The sequence below is a fragment of the Akebia trifoliata genome, chromosome 5 (genome assembly GCF_017979445.1).
Source record: "Akebia trifoliata isolate Shusen 1 chromosome 5, ASM1797944v1, whole genome shotgun sequence".
Lineage (NCBI taxonomy): Eukaryota > Viridiplantae > Streptophyta > Magnoliopsida > Ranunculales > Lardizabalaceae > Akebia > Akebia trifoliata.
In genome coordinates this window covers 3,985,943-4,004,169 of record NC_141379.1, presented here as the reverse complement: position 1 = coordinate 4,004,169, position 18,227 = coordinate 3,985,943, and the positions used below count along the sequence as shown (strand labels likewise).

Below are 18,227 nucleotides of genomic sequence, written 5' to 3'. Positions count from 1 at the left end.
CAAATGTATCAAAAAACTCATCCGAGACAACTCGATCTCGTTCATAGATGAGACGAGAAATCAAAACAAGTTTTAAAATCATGCTTTGAACTAACCTAATAAGATCTTAACTTTATATACTACATACTATATTCAACTAGAGTCGTGTTAATATGATTCCCTTACGTGGCATTCTCATTCGATTCCATGACATGGGGTGTGGCAGAACCGTAGACTTTATGCCTTGGGATGCACAACCGCACATCCCCATATGCAAAGATTTAATATTCATCATCGTGGGATTCAAGATTAGACTAATGTTTGGGGTTGAAGCTCATAATGAAAAAGCTTATATCTAATGGTTAATCACACTAATTTTTTATATGTAGGTTCACTAGGGGTGGGCCAAACACATGGGCCCACCCTTTGCAAACTCTTTTTTTCGTGGGCCCACTAGCAATTCTAGCCAAACAAGATCCTCTTACTCTATATATAGATCTTGATAGCCTCTTACTAGTAAAAATAAAAATAAAATTGAATCTTTATTTTATTAATTTATCCCTTCACTTAGTCTGATTGGTTTTATGATCTCTGGGACTTTCTGCTGTAATCTTACTCAACTATGATTCTTTATTGCAATTTTTCTTTTAACTTCACTTAGTTTAAAAACATTGAAAGTATGCTCCACTCAAAAAGAAGAATCACTATTCATTAAGAAATCATTAATTCTTTTTATACCCACCAACACTACTTTTATTAGTTATAATCATATTGAACAAGGAAAGTATACAAATTAAGTTATTTTTGTAGAGTTTGGGTTGTGACTGTTCGAACAAATTTTTAGTAAAAGTAGACTTTTCACGTGCATCCACGTGAGGTTTAAATTCGAAAATTTGCACCCCCTCTCCCCATTGGCGCGCTTGCATACGTACTAAGGTTTTTTGGACCAATGAGTCCAAATTCCTTTTAGAACCCATGGGTTCTCACATGGGTTTGATCTATATCTTTCTCACATTTATTAAACTATGTGAGAATTTCTATAAAAGAGTTGCTCTTTAATTATTTCTATTCAATGTATGATTAAAATTTTACACAACTTACAAACAAACTATTTAAATCTTACCTTCACTTTTTTACTTTTACTTCCACTTCCGGATAAATCCCACATTAATCCAACAATTTCTTCATCATTACCATCAAAACTTTATTCAAAAAAATAAAATGGGTCAACGGACTTGGCCTGATCCTACATTCCATTATACCTAAAGCCATGTCTTTAACTCAAAAAATTTCTAATGAACTACTTCCATCTATATTACATGATAAGTAATATAAGATTCATAACCCAACACAAATAAATATTGAAAACCACGGAGAGAGTAGAGACCCCACAAACATGTGGGAAACAACTTGCACCAATAATGCTGTTTTAAAAGCTTTCTCCAACTATTCCACTTGAATTATACTTCTACACATAATGGAGACACCCATCTTGAGTGTATGTATAGGACATTTGTACCACCCAATATGTGAGCGGTCATCATCATTTGATTTTCTTGATCCATTGCACCTCTTTATCTATAAATCCATCTTTGATTCTATTAAGTACTATAGTAATCTCACATAAGGATTGATTCCTTCGCCTCCAATTGGAAAGAAAGGACCACAGTAGGTTTAGTGTTAGTGAGAGATCCAAATCAAAGTACCTTGAAGAGAAAAAACCAAAATTTAGTTGAAAGTATGGCCATTGTGATTCTGAGTGTGACAAGAAGTCATATGGGCCAATATAGGGCTGCACATGGGCATTAGATAAAATGTGAGAAAGAGATCAGAAACTCATAGTCACTTATCTTGGCCTTGTATTCAAGAATAAATGAAATCATGAAAAAGAGAGAATTGGTTATAGAGTGGTGATAATCTGACAAACCCCACATGGCACACTCAATCGACTCTCTTGACATGGCAAGTTTGGAAACTGTAAATCCGTACGTTGGGAGATGTAGAAAAATAGATCTGATGAGGCTCTGAATCAAAAGGCAACGGATAGGCTGTTTGAAGGCCTTCGAGATACATGGTTCCCTCGGAGTACACTTTTTTTATGAGGAATTCCATTTTTGTGTCTCAAAACATACAGATCTACGGTTCCCGAACTAGTCACATCTGAAGAGTCGATTGAGTGTGCCACCTGGGATAGTCAGATTATCACGACTCTTTGTTATATGTCACATTTATCATATGTCTTATCTAGACTAAAGTTTGTGAACATGACTTTGATTATCTCCAATATCATGTAAGCGTGAGAGCCAAATGTATATATCATTGGAGGTATTAGTGTGGGTCAGCATATTATGTGGTGATTGGATCCACGGACGAGTGGGTCCTCTTGTTCAATAATTGAGTCCACATGTTCATTCTGCCTTCAGCATCAATTAGTCATGAATACCCACACAGGCATTCATGCCACGAGCATTAAAATGACAACTCAACCAAATTGAGATATTCGTGAGAACAATAATTAAAAATACAAAGGTTTGATGTTTTTGTGAGATTTTCTTTTTTAGCACTCAAAACAAATTTCTAGACCATCATGACAGATAAATTATTAGATTCAATAAGGACCATTCGATATCACCTATGAATTTGATTGTTTAGATCGATTAGAAGCATAATAACAAAGTTCCGATCTGACAATTATTCAGTGGGTCAGTTTCGTTTAATTTGAATAGATACGAAAAGTTTCGAAAAAAAAAAAAGTTAGGCTTATTCAAATAATGTTGATTGTTTTCTTTCAGAAACCTATCAACTTCAACCTCTTTAAAAACCCTATCTTGTTCTTGACATTTGATCATTAACTCATCAAAATTCATCAATTAGTCGTTTATTTGGAGAATTTTTCCAAATAAGCAACATTAATATATTTGTACGTGTAAATCATTGGCTTCTATTTCATGATTTCATTCATGAAATTCGAATTCTTAGCCAAGCAAAGGCCCACTGCTCAGATATTTGAGGACAAGAGTACAAAATGGCTTTTCGAAAGAAAAATAAAATTAATAAAAAATTGGCATATGGGCACATGAATTGTTGTGGTTGGATCCAAAGATGAAATATTGGTGACAAAGATTGGAGAGATTATTACTTATTGGGTCTAGATTTTTAAGCTAGGATCTTGTAACTAAAAGATTTGGGATAAACTGAAGAGGATTTTTCTCTTCTATTCAATTCTGTCTAAACCCTAAAAATTGATAGTAAATGGAGCTCCAATGTGTGTCCGATCCAACCTGACCCGATCCCTTTTTGGGGGGCTAGGCAAGGTACATTGGTGGCCATTAACTAGTAGGTGAAGGTAGCAAGTTGGCACCTTCAACCAACCCAGACCAACTTTTGGGCACTCAACCCACACCTTTTCTATTGCTAACCTGAATGGGATATCAAATCCAAACCAGAAAGATCAAAAGGGTCTTTCGATCGGCACGAAATCCAGATCAAGAAGATAGATATTTTGGCTGTCGACCGAGTCTCCATCTAAATTATCTTATATTTATTGATGAGTTCTGAGTTTGTTAGGCCAGTTTTTTTCTTGGCACTTAAATTAGATTACTTTTGTTGTGGAATCCAATTGGTTCTGTCCTGGTTGAGGATAACAGCTTGTTTGTGAGAAAAAATTTAGGTGATTTAGACATACCTCTCCATGGTTTGGTGAATATTTGAGATGGACGAATTTTCAAACTGATGATATACATCCCTTGACCTCGGTCTTCTTGTATAGATTAGTGAAAAATGGCTTAAAATGCTCCCATTTTTTAATCATTTAGCCAAAAATATATCCTCGACTTTTCTAAAAAAAAAATCTGTCAACTTTAAGCTCTTCAATCTATATGGAAAATTATTTTTAATATACGTCCAAGCTCACCTTAATCCCTTGTAGAAAATCCTAGAATTTTCTACCCAAAAATCAACAAAAGAAGTCCAGAAAAAGAAAAAAATAGACAACTGAGAAATAGGGAGGTCCCCCTTCAGCCTCTGTTCTTTGTATTTTTCTATTCTATAACATTTTACGCTGTGAAAGCTCCAGAGAGTAAGCCAACAGCGAACTACTGAACAATCACAGTCAGATAAATTTGGGACCCAAAACTGTCCTTTCATATCTCCCCTGGAGTTTTCCTGATCTCAAAAAATCAAGACCATCTTACATTTTACAAACTGCCTTGTAAATTGGAAAAAAAAAAAAAAAAGAGCCACATTTCATGATAAAAGGTTTTCTTTTTCCTCGATATCATTGGAAAGCAAAATCAAAGTATCGAGTAGTATTTTTGATGGTAGAGATCATAAACCAAATGAAAGAACACAATGACAGAAGACAGATTAAACTATGTACATATAAAATAGTAACTAATTTACGCAAAATCATATAAATTCTTGTGTCCTACGACAACCAAAAGCAAAGTCTACAAATTAAACCACCCAAAGTAAATTCTAATATGTAGCCGTTTAATCTTGTCGTCCCCACAAGGTTCCATTCCACTGAATGCTTCTAGTGCTGCAAAAGTTTAAACCAATATTTCCTTTGGTGGTGATAGTGCAACTTGTAACCCAAGATACCCCATTGTGCACACCACCAAAAAAAAGTTTGCATCTTGATTCATATTTCATTCTGGTGGTTGTAGTGGAACGACCGATTTCCACACATTACTCTTCGACAACATTCACTAGTTCGTACTCCACTAACGACAGGTTGTTATCTTCTTTCACAGTGAAACTAGCAGGTTCAGTCACTTCGACACGGCCCCATTTGTCCACTGCTAGCCTCATTGATCCCTTGAACATGTCGATTTTTGCATTTCGCAAAATTATGGTAGCACCAGGTTTCATCAAGTCAACTGAACATAAAACACGTCTTACTGTAGATAATAAACCAATAACGATGGCACAACACAAATAATAGCAACAAATTGAACAAAGACAGGTCTCCTAAATGAGAAGTGTTAATTGCAGTAGAATGAATCTTCAGGATTCCAGTTGAAAAATAGTAGCTATAGAAATCCAATTCATAAGAAGTTGAACACAGATCTTCAAAGTACATGGATAAAACAGATACACAATGTGCCTCTAGAGAAGCAATATCTGTATTATAAATTAAAAACAGAGGATACAAAATTGTGATATTATCTTATAATAAGATTACTTTTAATCAGACATAAATAACATTTGGGAACCAGTAATGAAAGAGTATGCAACTGGGTTTTTCCACTACAAGTTATGTTGGGAAACAGCTCAGCGGAGATAGATGAAGAAAGATTTTGAACCCATGTATGTGGTATCATCACCCAGACTTTACCTACATAACAAACTTACACTTTCACATGGGTGCATTTGATGCAGGACCATCATCACTAAAGTGCTACCCATGGTTTAAAATATGGGAATGTATCAGTCGATACATATCGGTTTTGGCCAAGATCGATTCGAAACATTGACCCTGAAACATTAAATGTTTCGGGAATGTATTGGGTACGCATCGGCCGATTCTGTATCGGTTTATTCACTAACCGAAACATTCAATCAATACAATATTTTAAACCATGGTGCTACCCCGCAAAAAATATGACGTTGGTTCAAAAATATCTTATTCCTCAATTCAATTCTGTCTGAAGCTACTGTTAATTCTAGTGCGTTTTCATTTTTTTATATATTGGAATTCTAGTGCCTCACTACATCAATTCACATTATTTTTAGTCTTGCTCTTGTAGAACCTTCATCTCACATATTCCTTATAATTGGAGCTCTAACCGACCTTCATTGCACATGACCAAACATTTTCAATCATCTTTTCCTCAATTTATATCACCCAAACTAACTACTACATTTTCACAAATGCGTTCATCACCATCCAACACCACGAAAGGTGTTTTCACATGGGTGACTTGGCCACGACACACCAAGGTTGTACCATACCAATAATTACATAAAAAAATGTGGGGCCCCATCAGGATTTTTTGTCAAAGATGATGCCCAGCTGCTGTTTATATAGCTTCTAGAGAAGGGTAAGAGGTATGTGAATCTGAAGCAATGTCTTAGGGGATGAGATGGAATATCAATCAAGTTAAACTTTATTGCACAAAATGAAAGTAAAATTGGTGAACCTTCTCCTTTTTAGTAGGGATGTTAAATAATTTATATATATATGGTTTTCTGGCGGTCTTGGGAGCTAGGAGCTATCTTTGTGTTCGACAATGTGAGTTATTAAAAGATTTGTTTGGACATTATTGCTACTTACAGGTTTTTTAGGAATTTTTTTTATTGAGTCTATTTTTCTGAATAAGAGGATTGTACCGTTGTCTTCTCAGCCTAACTTCCTCTTTCCATCCATACTTCCTTTGGAGTTGTTCTCTGTTCTTGCCCTCCAACATTAGTTATGGTACCAAAGCAAGATTTTGGCACCAAGGGTATGGTTCAGTAAGGTGATTTTTTTTTCCCTTTTTCATTTCCCTAAAATCAATCAAGCCTCAAACTCAAACATCTCGATCTAATCACTTCAAGATCAGATTCTTCAGTCAAATCCTCTTAGATCTTATTTGATTTAATGCTAGTGTTTCCACTTAAGAGTCATACCGCTGTAGTTTTCAATGTAGCCTTCTATTAGCAGAATTATTTTTACTGTGCATCTCATTTTACCAAAGGTGATTTTTCATCTATTAATCTTTTCATTGCGGATCCCCTTCCACAGCAAGTCTCTTGCACTGTAACAAAATTGTCAATTTGAGGAAAAGATCCAAAACCATGATGAACAGACTCATAACCAGGAACAGTTTTTTTTAAGCCATGGATATGGAGAGCAGTCAAGGGTACTGGCCAAGCAGTGCCATCAGGGCTTTAAACTTAGTTGCACAAAGTGGGAACGCAAGGTAAGAAGCATGTAATTCAAAGAAGACCCAGGGTTTGGGTCATCTGGGAAGCATATGTACTATTATTTATACGAAATTCGAACAACTTTAAAGGTTATATAAATGTCCACAAAACACAAAAAAGAAAAGTATAGAGAATCATAGATATAGAAATAACACAATAATTCATGACCTACAATTTACAAGGAAAAAAAAAGAGATACAAGAAGATCAAATAAAGAAACCTAAACAAGAAGTCTTGACAACATACCATTGACACTAAGGAAGATTGTGATCATTATTAACCATTCCCAACATAAAATCTTATCAGCTTTCCTTATTTTCCTATCATATGAGAATCCTTTAGAAATGCCCATTAGAATAGCACTTTTGAACCACAAATCAGCAACACGAAAACAAACAAGAATGAGATGTTAATTGCTAATTTGCTATCATAGATCTAGATCTAACTTTAAATTGAACGGCTCCACAAAGAACAATGGTTTGGCGATGAGAGAGAGAGAGAGATACGAAAATGAAACGTGATTTCTCCAAATTGACTCGAGCAAGAGAGAAAAAGTACACTTCCACTTGATCAAGGTTCAAAATTTCGTAGCAGTTAAGAATTTTCCGGCAAAACATTACGGTTTCACTATTTGTATGACTAGTAGATGACATGTGCAAACATGCATTTATAACAAAAATTAGCATTTTTGTGGTGTGCAGTCATGGGTATTAGGTTTCATCCCTGATGGGATGTGGGATACCATACGCTATTTGAAAAAAAAAAGGATTTATGCATGATTAAAAATTCTTATAAATACTTTAAAAATTATTTTTAAATTTTCAAATAGATAATATAATTTGATATCACATTTAATCATTTAATATATTGTAAGGGTCATTTTGTAATATAAAATATTAACTTAGAGGATTTTGTAGATAACATAATAAAAAGTTATTTTTGTAATTTTAGAAAACTAACTAATGTGGTTATAGGGGTTGTGAGAGTATGAAAGAATTTTTTTATAATTTTAAAAAATATATTAACTTAGGTGATTTTGAATATAAATAATAAAAGGATATTTTTAAAATTTTAGAAAACTAATTATTGTGGTTATAGGGGTCGGAGGATTGTACGTTTATTCGTTTTTTGAAGCATTTGTGGTCTTCAAAAATTCGTTGTCAACAAACATCTATTTCACCTTCTCTCATCATAATTAGGGGTGCAAATTGGTTCATGTTCAATTCTAGGGGAGCATTTGTGGTCTTCAAAAATTTGTTGTCAACAAACATCTATTCCACCTTCTCTCATCATAATTAGGGGTGCAACTTGGTTCATGTTTGGTTTGAGGTCAAATTGGAACCGAACCAAATTTCATTGGAACCAAACCGAACTAAAGTCGGTTTCGTTCAGTTCAGTTCTACAGGTTGCCATTCTATAAATTATAAGTAATATTTTTTAATGAAAAATAAACATAATAAACATTAAATTTCATAGAATAAATCGCTAATCTATCCATAAAAAGTCATTAGTTAATCCATAAAAGATCACTAATTTGTGTCCTAACTACTAAAATAATTCATAATAATTATTATATACATATATATTTATTTATCGCATTAGGGGTCAATTCTCGGTTTGGTTCAGTTCTATACAAGCTTGATCCGAGAACCGAACCAAATTGATCGGTTGTCTATTTACATAACCCAGAACCGAACCGCAACTTGTTCCAAACCGATCCAAACCACCCCAAAGCTATCGGTTCTCGGTTTGAACCGGACCAAGTTGCACCCCTAATCATAATAGTAAAGATAATTTATCTAACAGATTTGTTAAAATCCTGGGGTTTAGGAATCAAATAGTAGGATTCAAATTGAAAAGCACCAAAAAATATTTTTTTTTAAAACATGCATAAATCATATTTAGGTACGAACCATAAAATTCATATGAATCATATCATAAAATCATGCATCATAGGATCAACATGATCATAGGATTCAAATTTATTAGTTTTGGGGGGAATGTAGCATCTTAACATTCCTTAGCTATGTATTATAGCTTTTTCAACTTTATAATATCATGTAATTTTATTTTATTTTTTTGATAGGATTAAGTGTAAAGGCAGTGATTTGCTCTCATATTAGTGGCATCACACACAAAATCTACCACCTCACAAAGGTGGCATCTTCATAATATCATCTAACTATTGTTTACTCTAGCCAATCAAAAAATCATTGTCTTTTCCTTCTTTAAACATGAATACTTCATAATAGAAAGAGTACGGAGTCAGAGAAAATTCAAACAAAAGAAACCTCTATCTTTTCATTTTACTTTGAATACCAAGCATTCAGAATAACTACCCTCCTCCATCATCATCATTTTTTATGCATCCGCCTTGTCTCTGATTATGCACTTTTGCTGGGGAAAAATTGGCCTAATATTTTAGGTCCTCTCTTCCCTTCTTTTTTTGTGATCATGTTTGTTTTTTTTTTTTCCTTTTATTCGAAAAGTCTTGCACATAAATGTTAATATTCAGCACTATATTGCATTTTATATCCACAGTGGAATACCAAAAAATTAGTGTTTCTCCTCACTTATATGCAGTTATCTTAGTTGTTTGATGAATTAAAATCTAAAATAAAAAAAATATCACTCATAAAAGACCACAAATCTCTGCTAATTTTGTTCGAACCAGCTTGCATTGCATTGAAAGGGTTTTTAATAAGGATATTGAAAAAAAATTCTTTTTGTTTTTTTTCGAAATGTTTTTTAATCCATAACAGAATTCTTTTACCCATAATATCACATCACAATATAAATTTTTAATAGAAAACAAAAGATATCCAAAATGCATGGGGGATGCATCCATTAAGCATTAATGCCATACTTCTTAACACAATGTTACAGCTAATATAACACAATAATTATTAAACCCCACCATAAAATCAAACAAAAAAGATTAAAACACACACACACACACAACAAAGTCATACCCTGATCATTCCTGGCCGTAAAGACAATAATTCCAGTCTCATCTCCAACCAAGCATTCAGCAATTCGCATTTGACGTGGTTGGGGGCCATCGGGGCGGCCTTTTTGCAACACCAATTTCGAGCTCACCACCTTCACAGTGAGAGTATGGCCACTCGTGCCCGGACGAAGCTGATCGACCTTGGTGAACACCGGTTTCCTCATACCTGGCTTTGCTTCAGCCATTTCTAACAAACCCTGAAATAGTATTAAAAAAAATCCAACTTTTCAAATGAAATTCAGCAAATTCCACCATTAAAGGTGCAATCAAAGCATTTCAAATAACAAAATTCGAAACTTCAAGAAAATATCCGATAAGATTTCTGAATCTAGAAAAGAAACAAATATATATATATATATATATATATATATATATATATATTCCTCAATAAATATGGAAAATTTCTAGCGTCTCATGTTCGATCAATTATAATTTATCTCAGTTTCATCAAATGCAAGAGCAATGGATGCAGATATTTCTGAAAATCAATGCAGGAAACAAACCCTAAATAACAATAAAACCCCTAATTCCTCTACAAAACATTGTTTGATCCAAGCAACATATTTAGTACAAGATATGGGTTCAAAAAATTACATTGCGGAAATGAGAATCAAACATTTGAGATTATTTTTTCGACAAAGAATTAAGATACTTAAAAGATTAGGGTTTCGAATCACCTTGAGAAGCAGAGAGAGAGAGAGAGAGCGATTTGGAGAGATTTGCTTGGGTAGTTTGAGAATAAGAGACGATTATCGAATACGGCTTTAAAATGGGAAAAAAAATTAATGCGCTTTCGACCATTGATCTTCGACCCCGTACGAGTTTAACCGATCTGTCGGTACACGTGGATATGGTTCTAGTGTAGACGTGTAGTAGGCAGGCCTTGTTGGATTCGGGTCAGGTTATAGTAGACTCAAAATCGATCCGACGCAATAAAATATCCGCCAAGGCCCAAGGACACAATATCAGATTTTTGAAATCCGATAAGGGTCCAACCCGATGAGAATCGGTTAGGGATCCGATCCGTTATTAATTATTATACGGTGTGTATTAGGAGTATCCATGAATACCCATTTAACCCAAATAAGGGGAATCGAAAACCCTGATTCTCGATCCATTTTTATTGGAACCGATTAGAGCCAAGTCTAAAATGGAACCTAACTAATAGGAACTGGAACCGGAGCCGATGGGTACCACGAGGTACTAAAAGTTATTTATTTTGTCATTTTCTTTTATACCATAAATGATTTAATGTATTTTATTTTATTTTTCAAAATTAATGCATGCTATCTCTTCTAAAAATTTATTGTTTTTAAAGATGGTAACTTTTTATTTTTTTAAACAATCGTAAACTTATATATTTAATATATCAAATTATAACTAAAGATGTCAATGGGTACCCCCCTTTAATCGGATTTGAAAATCTCGGTTCTGGTTCCCTTTTTATTGGAACTGATTAGAGTCAAATCTAAAATGAAACCAAACCAATATAGGAACCAGAACCTTTTCAATTTTGGTTCCCTTTTTATTGGAAGTAATTAGAGCCGGGTCTAAAATGGAATTGAACTGATAGGAACTGAAACCATTAGGTTCTATCCATTAAGTACCTACGTGTACTCGGAACTAATTTATTTTGTCATCTATTTTCATACTATAGATGATTTAAGGTCTCTTTTTTTTTTTCGAAATAAATGTATATTAGATAAAATTGTTCAATTTTTTATATATAAATTATCGATTGAAACTTAAAATGACTTTTCTTCTAAAAATATATTTCTTTTAACTAAGATAAATTTTTAATTTTCAAAAAAATCTTTAATTGTATCTTTAGTATAACAAATTATAGCTAAATTAATAATTTTGTTGATAATATGTTAATTTTTTTAAAGAAAAAAAGATTTATAATGATTTGAAATACTTTTTTTCTCATTCGATTCTTGAGAATCGATGGGTACCTGTGATTTTTGACGATTCTTGTTCCATTTATTTTGAAACTAAATCCGGAACCGAACTAAATATAATGGTTATGATTCTAAGTTCTTTAGGAACTAAATTGAAACCGACCCATTGATACCCTTAATTATAACTAAGTTAATAATATTTTACATAATATGTTACTTTTTTTAAAGGAATTTTATTTATTTATAACGATTAAAATATTTTTTTTCTCATCCAATTCTTAAAAACCAAAATCAATGGGTACCCATGTATTTTGGTGGTTCTGGTTCCATTTATTTTGGAACTAGAACTGAAAAAGATTATAATGATTATAGTTCTAAGTGCCTTAGAACTGACTCATTGACACTCTCTAGTGTGTATTATAAATAGAATTTATTTTTCGCATAATGGATTTCATCCAATCGGTATCAATACAAATATTCTCAAATCAATTTTTGAACCCAATATTGAGATCTGATAAGGATCAAATCTTATATGATCCAATCCAACAATCTATCGCGTCAATATTGAGATCCTAAGCCTTTTTCTTTTTAAATGGGTTAGTAATAGTTGGGATTTTTGTTGATCTGGGTTCATGCTTTCAGTTTTGTTATTTTGGCTTTAATATGGAGATTTTGATCAATTTGAACTTGTAGAAGATTTCATCTTTTTTTAGTTGTTTTTATTTAGTTTTATTTTAATAATTAAAAAAAAAAAAAATCAAATTGGATCGATTCCAAATCAATCCCAAGCCAATTCGAATCAGATCATGATAATCCTTATTTCAACTTCTAGTGTCTACTAAAAAGCTCTATACTGTTTTTTTTTATTTTATAAGTTGTTTGAGATCAAAATCCTGGTATAATCAAAAGCTTTCTTGGATGTCATGAAAACCAAAAAATCAGATCCCAACGCTCTCCAACCAAAGCCAACAACATTATTTCATAAACTCAAGACAGTAAACTTCCATTGAGATTTCAAACGCCAAATACATATTTGGAGTCTATCAAGATTAAATTACTCTGTCTCACTCTCTCTCTTTTTGTTTTTCTAAAACTCTAAGATGCTGACTGAAGAAACGGAACTTATTTGGTAGGGTACCTAGACAACTACTCCTACTTGAACCACAGACCCATTTGTGAGGGAAGTGTAGATCAGAGGTACTGGCTTGCGAGCTGACCTTTGTTAACGATATAATTTTGTGCGGGGAATTCTTCTCCCTTAAAGTACCTGTCGAGCATGTCTTTGACTCCCTCTGCATAACGCAACTGCAACAAACATTTTTCATTTACTAGAAGTGCTTAATTAAACCGAAAACAATAACAAAAAGTCCAAAAGAAGTAAATAAAAAAACAAAGAATTATGCTGAAGTGCCATCAAGATTGGACCTCACATTGCACACCCTGATGTGAAATTGAATGGGAACCATAGATGCTTTACTCGAGATACAAGTGAAAAAGCATCTATGGTTCCTATCCACTTTCATGTCAAGATGTATGATATGAGGTCCAATCTTGAGGTCACTCCAGCATGACTCGAAAAAAATAAAAATACAAAGAAGGTAAGTCCAGACATTGGTTACCTGAGCATCAATAGTTGTGCCAGAAATATGGGGTGTCATTGCTTGGTTTGGCATGTAACGCCATGGATGGTCCTTGGGAGCTGGTTGTGGATACCACACATCCCCACTATAACCTAAACTCGAAAAAAAAAAAATTAAATTAAATTAAAAAAATGAGAATGGGAGTAACACTGATTCAATATTAAGTGGCATATCAGACTACCTTAAGTGATACATAATTGTTCCAAATTACCTGCAATGTGTCCACTGGAGCAAGCATTAGCAACTGCTTGAGCATCCATGATTGCTCCTCGAGCATTATTCACGATTAGAACTCCCTTCTTCAATTTTGCTATCCTTTCTTTGTCGAACATCCCTCTGATACATATATCAACACCCATAGTAAGTTTCACTTTAACATAATAAGGTATAATATGTCAGCAACATTGACAACAGAAACAATATTTTTTTTATGGGTTTATGTCCAAAGTGGGGTCGATAGAGACACCTAGAAAAAGAGAGTATGACGGTAGGGTTCCATTAATGAATTTTGGGGTCACGATAACCAAATGAATTTCATACTTGGTTTTCTCCGTCAGAGGCGTGTTGATAACTATTATATCACACTTGGGAAGCATCGCATCAAGATCCTCCTCAAACTTTGCCCCCGTTTGTTTCTCCAGCTCTGGGTCCATCTTTAGACGGTCATGATACAAGAGATTACAATTGAAGGGCTTCAACCGTTGAAGCAAGAGCTTTCCAATACGTCCGGCGCCAACTGTACCGACTGTCTTTCCCTCAAGATCATAAGCTCTATAAGCAATGGCAGCAACATTCCAGTCCCCAGTAACCACCTGTTGGTAACCAGGTACAAAATTTCGGACAAGAATGAGTATCCTCATCAGCTCGTCTTCTGCCACTGAGACCACATTGCTTCCAGTGACCTCTGCGACTGTTAAACCGGCAGCGGCAGCAGCTTTAAGATCAATATGATCAGACCCGATACCGGCAGTAAGAAGAAGTTGTAAATTCTTAGCCTTTTTTATTCTTTCTGCGGTAACGTAAGCCGGATGGAATGGGGTCGATATCAGAACATGGAGATCTGGAATATGTTTCTCGAGTTCTGCATTAAGAAATACATTTCCCCACAGAGAAAAATATTAATTGGAAAGTATCTCAAGAAACCAATAATAAAGAAATAAAAACATCATAATCAACTAAAGTATTCTAGGATGGAGTCTGCAAAATAATTCTTGTTCCACAATTCAACTACACTAAATGAGTAGAGGCAAATAATTCTGAGGTAAGCAACAACAATTTGAACATTGTTATTAGAATTACTAAATTTACACGAGTCCTGTTTATTATTTCAGAAGAATAAACCTGTTTTGAGAAAAAAGTAGCATAGGAATTTATGAATTTAGAAAGCGACGGTACATTTGATTGACAGAGATGATTCAAGCACTGTGGAGCTCAAAACTAATGGTATAGAAAGGTCCCAGTTCAAACACCACCTTCAGATGTAAGTCCAAGATGCTTACACTGACTTAGCTAAACATTATGATAGTGTGAGCTACCTAAAATTTGACAAGTTGATCAAATATATATATATAGTGACTCATGAAGAATGACTCATGGAAAAAAAACGTATGATCCCAACCATTTAAACACAAAATCCAATGGTTGAGATCTATCCTCAGGATAAGTATCTCCAAGATATCAGGATATACATAAATCTCAACTGTTGGATTTTGTGCCTAAAAGGTTGGGATCATGTGTTATATCATGAGTCATTCTTCATGCGTCACCAGATTCTGACCCATTTATATATAATTGAATGGAAATACCAGTCACTAACAATATATACTGACCACAGTCAGGGCCTTCTTTGTCATCAGTGACGATATACTGATGACCCTGCGATTCCAGCCAGTCCCTTATCCCCAAGGCTCCTTCTGCACAACCCAAGAATTTGGGGTTCATCGATGCATACTCATTTGCTTTATAGAACACCCCCACGATCTTCTTGCTTCCTGGAGAACTCTGTGTCATAAGAGAGAAACAGAATCACGTAGCGCACATACATAGATAACGTGCAAGGCTTCTTTGAAGGTAATGATAGCATTACTTGAATGGCCATTTATATGAGCACGAGCATAGCTGTAAGAGTCGGTCACGATGAATATATGACCAGATGCATATGGAGTAGAGGGGCTTGAGAATAACAAGCGAGCCGTTACACAGCCCCCAGAGGAGGGAGTGATTTGCATCAAATAGTTCCCATTTTTCATTTCTTTGTCAACGGGATTAGTTAGCCAGGGTTTTACTATGGTGACTAAAAGATAAAAAATCAGATGGCCTGAACCCAAAGGTAGGAACGCCAAAAGGCGAATGCATTCAGTTCAAAGAAAACGAAAACAAAAACAAGAGAATTACAAAAGCTTGGCACCAAAAAATTTAATCATTTGTACTGTACAATTGTATATCAAGGTTTAAAAGGGTCAACAATAAAGGCAATAGTAAGGGTTTTCCTAAAAAATGCTCTTTTTCGAAATATAGAAAAGGGATTTTAATTAAGAGAGTGATGGTTGACACTAACATCAAAATAAAATGAGTACAATAAGGTCACCCAAAAGCTTACAAATTAAATCCCATCTAAAAAGAAAGTCTTCAAATTAACACCCTTAAACTCCACAAAACAACTTGACGTTGGGACGTTTTGTATTTTGAAGGAAACATTAGAAGACCCACTTTCCACTTTATACAAGCAAAGTATTTTAGAAAACCTCCAGTTGAGGTCCATATGCACAATCAATTTTAGAAAATAGGCGCAAAGGATGAAAATAGAGTTTGAAGCAATCCAAGAACATGGGTCTGATTCTCCATGTCTAAACTTCTACCCATTTTCTCTCTAACTTCTATGACAGACAGAAGTTTGGAAGGGTTTTATAAATAGGGCAACCGTCCCCCTCCCATTAACACACAAGTCTTAAAAGCTCCCATCATTTTGACTGTGTTAAAGGGTTTGGGGTAGTATTGTCTCTTTTCTTTCAACTTTGCAAAGACTAAATAATCAAGGATTATTCATATATGGGATTTTCTTCTATATTCATCTACACTGTTGGGTATTCAATCTCGTCAAAATGGGTAGGTGAAATTGAATTTCCAGATTCATTGATTATTAGATCCATTGGTTTGATTGTTGTTTGATGCCTAGAGATCCATGAAAAGTGGATTTTTTTTTTTTTTTAATCCAACACTAGAACCAAAATAAATAAATGCTAATGACAAACTCCAGCCCTGCATGTTCTTCCCCCATTGAAATAAAATGATCATAAAATACAATTCTTCAAGAAATAGAGAAATAGAGAAATAAAAATAAAAAGAACCATCCTTTTATTTTTCATAATAAATAATACATTATTTAATCCAATACAAGGTACCAAAACAAGCAATACAGTCCAATTTTTAATACATAAATTAAAAATTCAAACCAATTTCAAGATTTCAACTAAATTCTTTTATAACTAAAGATCTAAGTAACCATAATTCACAACCACCGAATGTTCTTCATGTTAAACATATGACCATCAAATAAAAATCCCTACTGGCAAGCCAGAAAATATTGTGTTCTATGTCTTCTGCAGTGACTTCTGATCAAAATTTTCAGAAATTTCTCAAGAGAAAATTTTGCTTGCAAGCAACAAAACTTTACTGAGATAAAAAAAAATTTACCCCATTTACAGGGGAGAACCCAAGCAATCTTATTGACCATACAATTGATGGAAAAAATTTCTAATTTTCGCCATCCGGTCAAAGGGTATTTTAGTTTATAACTAAAGATCTAAGTAACCACAACTCACAACCACTGAATGTTTCTTCATGTCAAACATACGACCATCAAATAAAAATCCCTACTGACACGCCAGAAAATATTTGTGATCAATGTCTTCTGCAGTGACTTCTGATCAAAATTTTCAGCAATTTCTCAAGGGAAATTTTTGCATGCAAGCAACAAAACTTTACGGAGATAAAAAATTTACTCCATTTACAGGGAAGAAACCAAACAATCTTACTGACCGTACAATTGATGGAAAAAACTTCAAATTTTCGCCATCCGATCAAAGGGCATTTTAGTTTGGAACCACAAACAGATTTAAGTTAATCGGTTCACTAGAAACTCATTAATCAGCTTGAGATGGACGACATGAGCTACAGAGAGATTGAGTTCAACTAGAAAACAAAGACAAGAAATCAGAAAACTAATTATGGAAAATTAACATACATGGAAGTGTCTCATCAGAGGCGATGGAGATGAAATAGTTGAAGAAAGGGTTCGAAACCCTATCTCTGCAGCCTTCTTCATCGCCATTTTTACAGTTCTTACGAAGTCTGGAGCTTGGAAATGAGAGCAGAAGAAGAGAAAAGTAGGTATCTGTTTTAGGGTTTATCTCTGTTCCTTTTAATAATCCATTTTCCTTTTGCTAAACTTATTTTATGGTAATATGTACTAAGAAGTAAACTTATTTTAATGTCATCTTATCTGAAAATTGTTTCCTACACCAAGAATTGGTTGACCAGGGCAAATCATCCCAATCATGGAGGCTAGGGTCCTGTTTGGATAAGGGAATGGAGAGTAACTCCTCAAGGATGCTTCTTAAAAATGAGTTTCCGACTTCGAGGAGCTGAAAACAAGGCTAAATACTCTAAAAAGAGCTTCTAACTTCCCGCTTCAGTAGGAAGCTCTCTTTGGAGCCAATCCAAACAGGGGTAGGAATTGACTTGTCTAATATTCGTGAAGACTTGCATGAAATTTTGAAAAATATATTT

The 18,227-nt window shown here is 34.2% G+C and overlaps 2 protein-coding genes across 2 annotated transcripts; both read right to left on the bottom strand.

The window, feature by feature from the left end:
• Positions 1 to 4,335: 4,335 nt before the first annotated feature.
• LOC147401094 (uncharacterized protein At4g28440-like) lies at positions 4,336 to 10,705 on the bottom strand. The gene is made up of 3 exons (XM_086442235.1): positions 10,576 to 10,705; positions 9,861 to 10,095; positions 4,336 to 4,859 (listed from the first exon to the last, which is right to left on the bottom strand). The coding sequence occupies exons 2-3, from the start codon at positions 10,081 to 10,083 to the stop codon at positions 4,669 to 4,671; spliced, it is 414 nt and encodes a 137-aa protein (XP_086298361.1). The 5' UTR covers positions 10,084 to 10,095; positions 10,576 to 10,705; the 3' UTR covers positions 4,336 to 4,668.
• Positions 10,706 to 12,788: 2,083 nt separating this feature from the next.
• LOC147401093 (formate dehydrogenase, mitochondrial) lies at positions 12,789 to 17,987 on the bottom strand. The gene is made up of 6 exons (XM_086442234.1): positions 17,683 to 17,987; positions 15,269 to 15,440; positions 13,980 to 14,520; positions 13,651 to 13,775; positions 13,419 to 13,531; positions 12,789 to 13,104 (listed from the first exon to the last, which is right to left on the bottom strand). Exons 1-6 carry the CDS (start codon positions 17,767 to 17,769, stop codon positions 12,991 to 12,993), a joined length of 1,152 nt encoding a protein of 383 aa, XP_086298360.1. The 5' UTR covers positions 17,770 to 17,987; the 3' UTR covers positions 12,789 to 12,990.
• Positions 17,988 to 18,227: the final 240 nt, after the last annotated feature.